The following is a 12,907-nucleotide window of genomic DNA, read 5'->3' as shown; positions in this document are numbered from 1 at the left end:
CAGCTTCCCACAGAACCGCAGGTAAGATTTCCAGGACCGATAATAGACTCTGGACGAAGCACGTGATCAGGCGCAGACCAGTAGCACGGGCGGAAGAGTCCGGCAAAGCTGGTTCATCGGCCCACGAGCAACTCCGTCCCGTAGCCACCAGGAGTGGGGGAGCAGAAGAGCGGACAGAAGGAACCGAAGGGGTCCGTCCAGTAGCCGAGAGATGCCAGGAAAAGTCAGGCTAAAGTCCATGTCGATGGTGCCACTGGAGGAAGGGGTTCTACCATTCCTTGAGGAAGGTTTAAGGATAATAATTGACCGAAGAGTAGTCCTCAAGCAGGGACAACAGCAGGAAGGGATGAGGATGGCCTTGCTGTAGAACGCAATGCAGCTACCCCCATTACAACAGGAAGATGGTAGTCGCGGAACAAAAAACGGCAGGTAAGGCAGAGACAACTAACCTCGAGACGGATGAGGTATAATTGAGGGCACCATCACTACCTCAGACTCGAGCGACCGGATTACCAGTACAGGGAGTGAGAGGCTACGTCCTACCAATTAAGGGCCAATATGGCAAGGAATAGAAGGTAAGTGCCGGAAGCGCTACCGTTACCACTGTAGAGACCCAGATTCAAGCCTGGCGGTCAACTTACCGAGAAGGTAAGTTTACAGCAGGACCCCTGCCAAGAAACATAAAAACGCAATCTGCCACAAGCATGAGGACAGAATGCGGTAGGTACAGTAAGTGGGCACATGGCCAGTACAGCTAGTGTGAACGAGGGAGACGGTCCGAGGTCACAACAGGAACTCCGGAACCATCCAAGACAACAACCATACTCTCCCGAGGAGAGGGCTGTGAAGGAACAGGCTCTGAAGCCTGACCAGGGCAGAAGCCACATCGGAGGGATATGCCCTGAGCAGGAGCCAAAACAGAGCCGGCGAGAAGAAGCAGTCGAGGCAGACGCCGGCATAACCCCTCCAACCGAAAGGAGGAGTGGGTAACAGGGTAGTCAGAGTAGTCAGAGTAGGACAGCTCAAAGGCAGAACACCCGATACTCTGTGTGTCACCCGGCTCACCGCCTCGCAGAAGGCGAACACGCTGAAGAACCCAAAGGTGGAGGTCCCCCGGACCTGGCATAAGCGAAGCACCCAAGAGAAGTTGGGTGACCCTCCAAAGGAGAGGAGCCCGAACCTGGCAGCAGAGCGGCACTAAAGTGCAGAGGGCACCCATAGGAAGGACTCATACCACACCACATCCGAAGAGGAGGGAATGGTAGTAGGTGAGGGAACCGTAGTCCCGCCAGAGCAAACGTAGAATTCGAAGGGTGCTGCAGACAGCCCTGTCGTCCATGAGACTGCTTGCGCAGGGAAGCAAAGCAGCAGGAGGACAAAACGGGTACGCATCCAGGAGCCATGAACACTCCACAGGTGGAAGGGCCAACGAGCATGGTGGATACTGCCAATAGCGGAACCGCAAAATACTGTCCAAACCCGAGAATGAGCACCGCCTAGCTCGGTGCAGGCAGAGAGCAAGTAGACCACGTCCGGACCAGGTGGAAGCAAAATTATCTCTTCAGAGAACAGTGTAAGGCGTGCGGCTTTTATTGTATCCCAAGAGAAACACGTATGTCGCGCGAGGAAGGGGGACATACGTACGGTCAGCCCCGTAAGCAGCGAGAATGCCAACCCACCTACGGGAGGAGAAGGCATATACGGCCCATACAATGCACAGAGCGCGCATGAATGTTCACCCACTGTAAATATTCACTCTGGGAATGGGGGGGTCCCATCGACAGAGCTCCACAGTATCTACAGAAGTGCAATATGCCACCTGGAAGGGAGTCATGCACAAGACTAGTACAGTATGCGATGGAACGCAATCAGTCCGCCTATAAAAGTTGAATTAGTCTTACCGGTAATTCCTTTTTCGCGAATCCTCCATGACGGCACCTTACTTGGAGATTATCCTCCTCCTCCAGCCAGGCAGGGACAGGAAGGTTCAAAAGGGCCCGCCTCCTCACTTATCTTCAGTGTCTTCTGGACTTGACAGGCCCTAAACTTACACTCATTCGTGACCTTCACCAGTTACTTATCTATTCTCTGTTATACATATTAAATCTCATACATATAACTCTAGACTAATTATTTAATTTTATAACTAGTCTTTTTTTCTTTTTTTTTTTGGGGGGGGGGAATATAAGCGGTGCCGTCATGGAGGATTTGCGAAAAAGGAATTACCGGTAAGACTAATTCAACTTTTCCCCTCCCCTCCATGACGGCACCTTACTTGGAGAACTAACAGATTAGTCAATTAGGGAGGGACAACTGCTTGTAAAACTTTCCTACCGTAGGATAGGTCTCTTTTAGAATCAATATCTATCCTATAGTGTTTTACAAAAGGTATGAGGATTCGACCAGGTTGCTGCCCTACAGATCTGATCCAAGGAAGAGGATGCTTCTTCCGCCCATGAAGTCGAAACTGCCCTTGTTGAATGAGCCTTGATATTTACCGGGGGTCGTTCCCCTATTGCTATGTAGGCTTCTGAGATGGCCGATTTTAACCAGCGTGTAATAGAAGGTTTGGACGCTTTTAATCCTTTCCTACCCCCTAAGAATTGGACAAATAGGTTATTAGATTTTCTCCAGTCTTTAGTTTCTGATATATACTTCAGAACACACCTTCTGACATCCAGAGTGTGAAAAGCCTCTTTTTTAGATCTGGGATTTTCACAGAATGAAGGAAGAACCACCTCCTCCATCCTATGGAACTCCGAGACAACCTTAGGTAGAAAGGAATTGTCGAACCTTAGAATTATTCTGTCGTCCCTGATCGTCATGAAGGGTTTTTTAACCGAGAAGGCCTGTATCTCATTAACCTTACGTGCAGAGGTAATGGCCACTAGAAATACTGTTTTAAGGGTCAGATATCGGATATTTGCTGACTCTAAGGGCTCAAAGGGGGGGTTTAGTGAGACCGGAGAGGACAGAGTTTAAATCCCACGGAGCGACCAGAGGTCTACTACGGGGTCTGAGTCTGACGGTTCCCTTCATGAAGCGAATAATCCACGGATTAAGAGCTATTTTTTCATCTAAATAGGCACTTAATGCTGAAATTTGAACTCTAAGAGAGTGCTAGGTTTTAACCCTTTATTAAAACCTTCTTGAAGAAAATCTAGAATAGACAGAATACTCCCCACGGAGTTGGAAGTATTTTCTGAACACCAGGAAACATATCTATTCCAGATTTTGCGGTAAATTTTATTAGTGACATCTTTTTTGCCGGCTAGCATGGTATTAATTACTCTGTCCGATAAACCCTTAGATTTTAAGACTGCCCTTTCAGGATCCAAGCAGAGAGGTGCAGACTTTGCGTCTTTGGGTGGAAAACTGGCCCTTGACAGAGGAGGTCTTCCGACCAGGGTAGAATCCATGGATCCTCCTTGGACATCTTTGCCAGGAGAGGAAACCAGGATCTCCTCGGCCAGTTGGGAACAATTAGGATTACCTCGGCCCTCTCTTCTTTTATTTTCCTGGAAACCCTTGGAATCAGAAGCGGGAAACAGTATGCCAGTTGGAAATTCCAAGGAAGAGCTAGCGCATCTGTTCCTGCACTTCTCGGATCCCATGGATCTAGGGAAAAATAAGTTGGTAATTTTGCATTTATTTTGTTTGCAAAGAGGTCTATTTGGGGAAGACCCCACCTTTGTGTTAAGGTCTGGAAAATTTCCTCTTTTAAACTCCACTCCCCCGGATCTAATTTCCTGCGGCTGAGGAAATCCGCTTGGATGTTTTGCGTCCCTTTTAGAAAAATCGCTGATAGGGAGAGGAGATTCTCCTCCGCCCACAAGAAAATCTTGTTGGCTAGGGCTTGTAGTTGTTTGCTTTTTGTTCCTCCCTGGTGGTTTATATATGCAACCACCGTCTTGTTGTCGGATCTTATTTGTACGTTGGACCCCTTTAACTCTTTGAGAAGTAACTCAGAGCCTCCCACACCCCCAGATGTTCCTGGTGGTTTGATGAGTACCTCTTCTGGGATTGTGACCACTCCCCTTGGGCTGACACTGTTTGGAGATGTGCTCCCCAGCCCCATAGACTGGCATCCGTGGTGAGGATCAACTGATCTCTCACTATCCATGGAACTCCCCTCTGTAAATTTAAATTTGATTCCCACCATTTTAGTGAGGACCGAATGGGATCCGGAATTGTTATTAGACTGTCTAGAGAATCTTGTTTTCGGTTCCATATTTTTAACATGAACGTCTGAAGAGGACGGGAATGTATTTGCGCCCACTTCACTGCCGGGATACAAGCTGTAAAGGATCCTATCAGGGCCATCGTTTGTCTTATGGTGTGGGATCTTTGTTGCCTGAATTGTTTTACTTGGGATTGGATCTTTGTGATCTTTTCTGCTGGTAAAAAGCATTTTTGGCTCACCGAGTCTATGAGAATTCCCAAAAAAACTATTTTTTGTGTGGGAACTAAGTGGGACTTCTCCAGATTTAAAATCCAACCCAGTTCCTCCAGTCTGTCTATCGTTTTGGATAGATTGGTCTCTAGGTCTTTCTGGGAGTCCCCTACTATTAAAAGGTCGTCCAGGTATGGGACTATCATTATTTTTTCCACCCTCAGAGGGGTTATTGCCTCTAGCATAATTTTTGTAAAAAGCCTGGGGGCCGTCGTTATCCCAAAGGGTAGAGCTTGAAACTGGAAATGTTTTAGATGCCCTTGGACCCATACCGCTATTCTCAAGAACGGTTGTGACCCTGGATGAATGGGTACGTGAAAATACGCATCTTTTAAATCTATGGATGCTAGAAACACCCCTTCTTGTAGAACTTTGACCGTGGTGCTTATAGATTCCATCCTGAATTTTTCGTACTTTATGGACCTGTTCAGGGGTTTCATATTTATGATGAGACGCATTTTCCCGTTTGTTTTTTTTACTAAGAACACCCTGGAATAACAGCCCAGACCGACTTGGTTCGTTGGTACCGGAACTAAGACGTTCATCTGAACTAGCAGTTCGATTTCTTGCTCCATGCAAAGCTGGAGATGTTCCGAGCTCTGAACTGGAGTCTGAACAAAGAGAGGGGGGACTCTTGACAAAGGGAATACTGTATCCCTTGTGGAGGGTATTTAGTAACCAGTGGCTGCATTTTTCCCAGCAATCCACAAATTTTCCCAGTCTTCCCCCCACTGGGGCTCTGGCGTCATTTCTTGGAAGATTCCTCGGAACGGGGAGAGAACATAAAACCCTTCCCTTTCTGTCTTCCTGATCTCCAGTTTTCCGTTTTACTCCTTTTATTTTGAAAACTAACCTTTTTTTGGGGACGAAAAAAGGGAGCTTTCCTCTTCTTTTTATCCTCTGGGAAGTTCTTTTTGGAATCAGAAGCTTTCTCTAGAATTTTATCTAAGTCCTGACCAAAGAGAAGATTACCATAAAACGGGATGTTACATAGTTTTGCTTTGGAACCTGTGTCTCCGGACCAAGCTTTTAGCCAAAGTGCCCTTCTAGAGTTATTGGCTAGAGCCGTAGCTCTTGCGGCCAGCCTGACAGAATCCGCTGTTGTGTCTGACAAAAAATCTACGGCCTTTAATACGAGGGAAGGAGTCTGCAAAGTTTTCGTATGGGGTATTGGATTTTAAGAGTATATCTAGTTGTTCCAACCAACTTTTTAGGGACCTAGCAACGGACGCGGCCGCGATATTGGGTTTAAACAAAGCCGTGACCGCATCCCAGGTTCTTTTAAGGTTAGCATCCACTTTTTTGTCCATAGGATCACGCAATGATCCTGTATCTTCGAATGGCAAAGAAGAACCTTTAGCTAGTTTGGAGAGTGAAACATCAATTTTAGGACAACTCAAGAACGGGGACAATTCTTCTTCGTCGAAAGGAAGCCTTTTCCTAATTGTTCGGGGTAGGAAAACCTTCCTGTCAGGATTTTTCCACTCCCTCAGGATAAGAGACTGCAGATTTTTGTGTACCGGAAATACCCTTTTCTTCTTAGTTTCTAATACTGAAAACATTCTATCCTGGGCGGACCTATGTACTTTTTCTTCCTTAATTTCCATGGTATCCCTGACCGCTTTCAATAGATCGTTTATATCGTCAGATGAAAATAGATAATTTTTAAAATCGCCATCGGAGTCAGAATTGTTACTATCCTCATCGCTATCTGAAGAAACATCAGAGGAGGATGAAGAGGTTTTTATGGGGGATTTTTTCCTGGGCCCCTGTTTTGATGTTGACGGAACGCTAGCGGCTGCAGAAAAATCGGAGAAAGCGTTTTTTATTTCTTGCTTAATCAGGCACTGCAATTCCTGTTTTAGGGACGGGACTTCTTCCCTAACAATGCTATCAATGCATTTTCCACACAGTTTTTTAGCATAATTATCGGGGAGTTTGGCCGAACATACGCGACATCTGGGAATTTTAGATTTCGTTGATATTTTAGGTCTTACAGAGCTATCTTTGTCACTCTTCCATACAGAAAAAGGGGAAAGATGAGAAAGACTTAGTAACAGTGCAAGCAGCATTCCATACTCACAACCTGGATGTCACTCACAGCTACAGGTTGGTCCATAGCTTCCTCCTGATCCATAAGTGCGGATATCTGAGGCTGCAGGAAACTTGCAAACGCTCTGGTCAGAGGCCGACATCCGACTTGACCAGGGCGCCAGTTTTTAAAACTACGTAGGCCGGAAGTCTCCCCAGGACCTCCGACGTCATCCGGCCCGGCAACTCTCCGGCTACCACAATTAGGCCCCCAGATGACGTCACCAGCCGGAGCCGAGAATCTCGGGCAGCAGGCAGCCTAGAAACCGGAAGTACTCCTTTGAGTGTCCGGTTGCCGCGGCCTGCCACTACGCGCTGGCGCGCGCGAGTTTTGAATAAGGAGAGGACCGCGGCAGGCATCCATGGAAAGGCCTTACTTGCCCAAGGTAAGACCGTGGCTGGCGCAATGCACCCGCCACTCCGCGATAGCTCCCGACCGGAGCACGAATGTAGTCCTATCTTCCGCCTGGCAGGGACAGGAAGACACTGAAGATAAGTGAGGAGGCGGGCCCTTTTGAACCTTCCTGTCCCTGCCTGGCTGGAGGAGGAGGATAATCTCCAAGTAAGGTGCCGTCATGGAGGGGAGGAGAAAAAGGGGGATATGCACCTGGCAAACACTGCATTCGGCAAGAGTGTAAAGGCCCGCCTAAGAAGGGGTGATGCCCAAGACCAGTACCGACTTCAGAGAAGTAGGGCATACCATATTCCACCCAGAAGAGGGTCATGCACATGGCTGCACTGTATCCAGTAGGAACGCAGGAAATCCGCCTAGGGAAGGGGGACATGCACATGGATACCATTGCATTAAGTGATAGGTGGATTATTGCACTAACACCGTATCCTGTGAGAGTGCAACTACCCCGCCAATGAAGGGGGACATGCACGAGGCCAGCACAGCACGTACAAGGTCAGCCTTGAGTCCCTTGATTGTGCAAAATTTCGCCTATGGAATGAGGGGCGGTCATGCACATGGCCAGCAACGTACCGGCAAGAGAACATCCACAGGCAATGAGAGCGCATTATGCCGCCTAAGGAAAGGAGGCATGCACATGGCCGGCATCGAATCCAGTGAGTGCATAATTCCACCTATGGAAGGAGGTTGTGCACGTGGCCAGCACCTCGAGTGAGTGCAGTAGGCACATGGCCGGCAGCGGATCCAGTGAGAGTGCAGTATTCCGCCTATGGAAGGAGGTCATGCACATGGCTAGCACCGTAGCCGGTAAAAGTGCAGTATTCCGCCTAGGACGGGGGGTAATGCACAAGGCCAGTACCGTAACCGGTGAGGGTGCGGAATTCCGTCTGTAGAAAGGGGTCATGCACCTGGCCGACACTGCACTCGGGGGTTCCATCCAGGGAAGGGGGCATGTACTTTGGCCAGTGCCATGTGCGGGGAGCGCAACATGCCACCTATGGAAAGGGGGGCATGCACCTGGCCAGCTCTACCGAGATCAGGCTGCAGCGTCCAGCGCAGCCAACAAGTCTTCCATAGCGTACAACTTTGATACAATTTTTTTTTATTTTTTTTTTATTACAGCCTCTCTGAGAGGCAGGAAGGGGCCACCATGCAGGCCCATGAGGAAGGCCCGGATCTCAAAGGGCATCCTCTACACAGGAGCTGGCCCATGGAGATGGCTGGTACCTAAGGGGTTAACTGGGATCTGGCCAGGGGGTGGCGCAGCGATCCCCTGGGGGAGGAGGAACCTCCAGGCGGGAAGAAACCCCGGGAGAAACAGAGGTCTATTGCGTCTCTGTTGTCCCCGATGGTCTGGAAGAAAAAGAAAAAAGTAAAAATCAAAATTTAAACAAGGAGAAAACAGCCCTGCAGAGCAGGGAGTGTCTTGCCTCCTTGGACACTAAGCAAAAACTGGCAGTCTCTCTCTCCAGGCTGAGGGTATAGCTGCTGGAGGAGGGGCTTAACAGTTTTCATTTAGTGTCACGCCTCCTAGGGAGTTGAGCTATACCAAGGTCTCCTGTGTCCCCCAAGGAAAATGGGCGAGAAAGCTACATTATAAATTATCCGATCTTGAAGACCGCATATCTGTTGAATTATACTAATTAGCCAGAGAGAAAAATGCTTTTTTGAAACCAAACTTGGATTCTATATTGCATTGCTGCCTTTTTTTTTTTATAATAGTCCTGTTCTTTTTATTGCTGTTGCTCACCAAAACCAATAACTTCTTGCCTTTGCACTAATGCAGGTTTTACCTGTGGTTGTTCTGTAGCCATACGACACATCTCCTCTGGGTCCAGCTCTACTGGGTCATAGCCCAGCTTAGCCTTTGCAGCTGCCTTTAGGTTATGGCTTCCAACAGGAAGGTAACTATCTCTCTTCACCCACCTACATAAAAAAAAAAATAATAATAATACTTAACATGTACTAAATCAGTTTAAAACAGTTTGAAGTGACAGGAGAATGTCAACTCAAGGCACATGTGACAAATTTAAGAAGAATTAAGACACGTACCTGAGACAATCCATATGAATACAAGAGGGAGACTTGTATTCCCCTTGGCTATCTTTTTGAAAGCCAATCTCTTGGAGCATGCTCATCTCATGAATTGTGGCACGGGTCTCCACAAAGGGCCTGGAAGAGATGTCAAAGATTAGTCTCCACAGAACATCCATATGTCCCACTTCAAATCCAAAATAATGCAAATGAGGAGTTACCAGTCAAAGAAGTCTCCATTGTAGGTCACGATTATATTTGGCTTTGTTTCTTGAACGTGCTCAAACCAACGCTGAATCAGATGTGCCTGATAACAGAAGAGGATACAGATACTTTTTTTTTTCTGTTGGACACTGCTGCATCAGTATGTTCCATAAGGCTTCTGAATTTTATTTAAAGTGACCCTCCGATTGGAGAGGGAAAAAAAAAAAAAAAAAAAACATTAACTGGGGAACTTAAAATGTTTGCACGGTAACCTGCTTCTCATCTTTTTAGCTGCAGATCTATCGATTCCCAGGATCCTCTTACGTCACCAGAATAGATGATGCACACTGTGCATTGGGTAGCCCAAGACACTTCCTGATTGTCCAGATGTGCCCTTGGAGGTCTGGGGCAGCAGGAAGTGTCTTGGACTATCAAATGCACAGTATGGATCAGGTGGTCTGAGATTACAGAAGAGGGGAGTCCATGAATTCATGGACCTACAGCTAAAAAAGATGAAGGAGGTTATGAACTGTACGTATTCTGTTAGTTCCCCAGTTATTGTGGTTTTTTTTTGTTTGCTTAAAAAAAAGAAAAAAAAAAGAAAAAGATTTTTGTACTTACTGTAAAATCCCTCTCTTTCAATTCATTGGAGGACACAGCACCGTGGGTAGATGCCCAGCTACCGCTAGGAGGAGACACTAGATATCAAAAAGGTTGGCTCTGCTCAGGTGGGCTATACCTGCTCAACAGCCACTAGGCTAATCAGTTTGTACCAAAAGCAGTAGGAGAGAGAAACAAAAGCGAAGAACCAACATGACCTGGACTGTAAAAGGAAACGAGAACAGCAGCCCGGTGACAGGAAAAGAAGTGAAAACAAAGGGTGGGATCTGTGTCCTCCAATTAATTGAACGAGAAAGCGATTTTACGGTAAGTACAAAAACTGGATTTTTGTACTCACCATAAAATCCTTTTCTTGTAGGATGCTTTGGGGGATACAGCACCATGGGTATATGCCCAGCTGCCACTAGAAGTAAAAAGTGTTGGCTCCTCCTACCTGGGCTATACCCACTGCAGATGCAGGAGCAAACCAGTAGGTAGAAAAGCAGTAGGAGCACAAGAAAAAAAAAAAACTGTAAGCCAACAAGTCCTAAACCAGACAGGACCAACAGAAAACTTAGCCAAAAAGAGTGGGATTTGTGTCCCCCAATGCATCCTACGAGAAAAGGATTTTACGGCAAGTACAAAAATCCAGTTTTCTCTTGAATGCATTGGGGGACACCGCACCATGGGACGTCCTAAAGCAGTCCACAAGGGAAGGCAGCAATAAAACAGCCAAGCAACGCAACTAGGTCACGGCTGCTTGCAGAACCCTGCGACCCAAACTGGCATCAGCAGAAGCCAAGGAGTGGATGTGATAAAATTTTGAAAACGTATGAACAGAGGCCCAGGTGGCGGCCTTGCAGACCTGGGAAGCTGAGGCCTGATGTCTAACCGCCCAAGAAGCCCCGATCGCCCTAGTGGAATGAGCGGTCAAACAAAAGGGAATAACACGACCCTTGGCAACATAGGCCTCCTTAAAGGGCTTCTGTCACCCCAAAACACTTTTTTTGGGCTTGTTAAAATCCTTATTTAACTACTATTCCCTATATAGGGATCTTACCTTTGTCTGTGGCTTCTGTTCCTTAAAAAAATGATCTTTTAAAATATGCAAATCACTTCACTACCAGCAAGTAGGGCATCTACTTGCTGGTAGCCGCTGCAAAAAACCGCCCCCTCCTCCTGTTGATTGACAGGGCCAGCAAGCGCTCTCCTCCTCCAGCTGGCCCTGTCATCATTTCAAATCCTGCGCCTGTCTTCATTCGGCGCAGGCGCTCTGAGAGAAGGAGGCTCGCCTCCTCGGCACTCCCTCAGTGCGTCTGCGCCGATGACGTCTTCTCTTTCGGGGGTGACAGAAGCCCTTTAACTGCCAACCTATTCCAACGGGATATGGTAGCCTTGGAAGCTTGCAGGCCCTTGCAAGAACCCTCAGGGATCAGAAAGAGGGAGTCCGAACGGCGAAAAGGCACAGTCAACCGAAGGCGAAGAGCCCTAACAACATCCAAACAGTGAAGCGAACGCTCCATAGGATGAGAGGAGTTAGGACAGAAGGACAATCTCCTCATTAATGTGGAATGAGACCACCACCTTAGGGAGGAAGGCAGGCACCGGATGCAGAATGACCTTATCCTGATGAAACACCAAGAAAGGAGATCTGCAAGAGAGCGCAGCAAGTTCAGAAACTCTGCGAATAGAAGTAATCGCCACAAGAAAGGCGACCTTAAACGAAACAAAGGAAAGAGAAATATCCTGTAACGGCTCAAAGGGAGAGGCCTGAAGAGCATCCAAGACAAATGTTCAAGTCCCACGGTTCCACAGGAGGACGAAAAGGCGGAACGCGATGAGCGACCCCCTGCAGAAAAGTTCTCACTGGACAGCGAGAAGCCAGGGGTTTCTGGAAAAGAACAGATAGGGCTGAAATCTGACCCTTGAGAGAGGCCAAACGAAGACCCTTGTCAAAGCCCGACTGGAGGAAGGATAAGACCATGGGAATGGACAGGTAGAGAGGGTGAAACTGAGCAGCCTCACACGAGGAAAAATAAAAGTCTTCCAAGTACGATGAAATTCTGGAAGACTGGGGCTTGCGTGCGTGGAGCATAGTCTGAATAACAGACTCCAAGAGATCACGGAACCTCAGAACCGTGGCCTCAACAGCCACGCCGTTAAACGCAGCTGATTTAAATTCAGGTGGAGTAGCGGACCTTGGGAAAGGAGGTCGGGACGTAGAGGGATGCGCCGCGGAGCGTCTGCGAGTAGGAACAGAAGATCCGCGTACCATGCTCGACGAGGCCAGTCCGGGGCCACCAGAATCGCTGGAACCCGGGCCAACTTCAGGCGCTTGAGAACCCTGGGAAGGAGCGGAATGGGAGGAAAGAGGTAAATGAGACCGAACTGGGACCAAGGAAGGACCAGAGCATCAGAGGCCATTGCCTGAGGGTCCTGAGACCTTGCGAAGTAATGTGGGACCTTGTGGTTGAAACGAGAGGCAAAAAGGTCTATGTCCGGCGTGCCCCAACGCTGACACAGACAAGGAAAACACCTCTGGGTGAAGAGACAACTCGCCCGGGTTGGGGCTTTGGCGACAGAGTCCGCCGCCCAATTGTCGACCCTGGGAATGTGGACTGCGGAGAGGACTGGAACGAAGGACTCCACCCACCGAAGTATGCGAGATGCCTCATCCATGAGCCTCATGCTCCTGGTGCCCCCCTGATGATTCAGGTACACCACCGCAGTGGAGTTGTCTGTCTGGACACTGACTGGAAGACCGGAGAGAAGGTGTGTCCAATGAGAGCCAGAAAGATCGTCCTGAGTTCCAGAATATTGATGTGCAGGGAGAATTCCACTGCTGACCAAAGGCCCTGAGCAGATAGGGACCCGAAGACAGCTCCCCAACCAGTCAGGCTGGCGTCCGTGGAGATCACCTGCCAACGAGGGGGAAGAAAGGACATGCCCAGAGATGGGGTGCGAGGTAGAAGCCACCAACACAACTCCTCGCAGACAAGACGGGAAAGACAAACTAGACGGTCGAGGCTTGGCTGGGACTTGTCCTAGCTGGATAGTATCGACAGCTGAAAGAGGCCTGTGATGGAATTGCGGAAATGGAATCGGCTCGAAGG

The 12,907-nt window shown here is 48.3% G+C and overlaps 1 protein-coding gene across 1 annotated transcript in view; it reads right to left on the bottom strand.

Moving 5' to 3' along the window:
- POLE (DNA polymerase epsilon, catalytic subunit) overlaps nucleotides 1–12,907 on the bottom strand; it is a 125,837-nt gene that overhangs the window by 84,758 nt on the left and 28,172 nt on the right. The window contains 3 exon segments of the mRNA XM_040416726.1: nucleotides 8,750–8,882; nucleotides 9,009–9,128; nucleotides 9,212–9,297. Of these exon segments, the coding sequence (XP_040272660.1) occupies nucleotides 8,750–8,882; nucleotides 9,009–9,128; nucleotides 9,212–9,297 (339 nt within the window).

This window comes from Bufo bufo, chromosome 2, assembly GCF_905171765.1.
Source record: "Bufo bufo chromosome 2, aBufBuf1.1, whole genome shotgun sequence".
NCBI lineage: Eukaryota > Metazoa > Chordata > Amphibia > Anura > Bufonidae > Bufo > Bufo bufo.
Note: the sequence above shows the minus strand (reverse complement) of the source record. Positions and strands in the feature narration are given on the sequence as shown.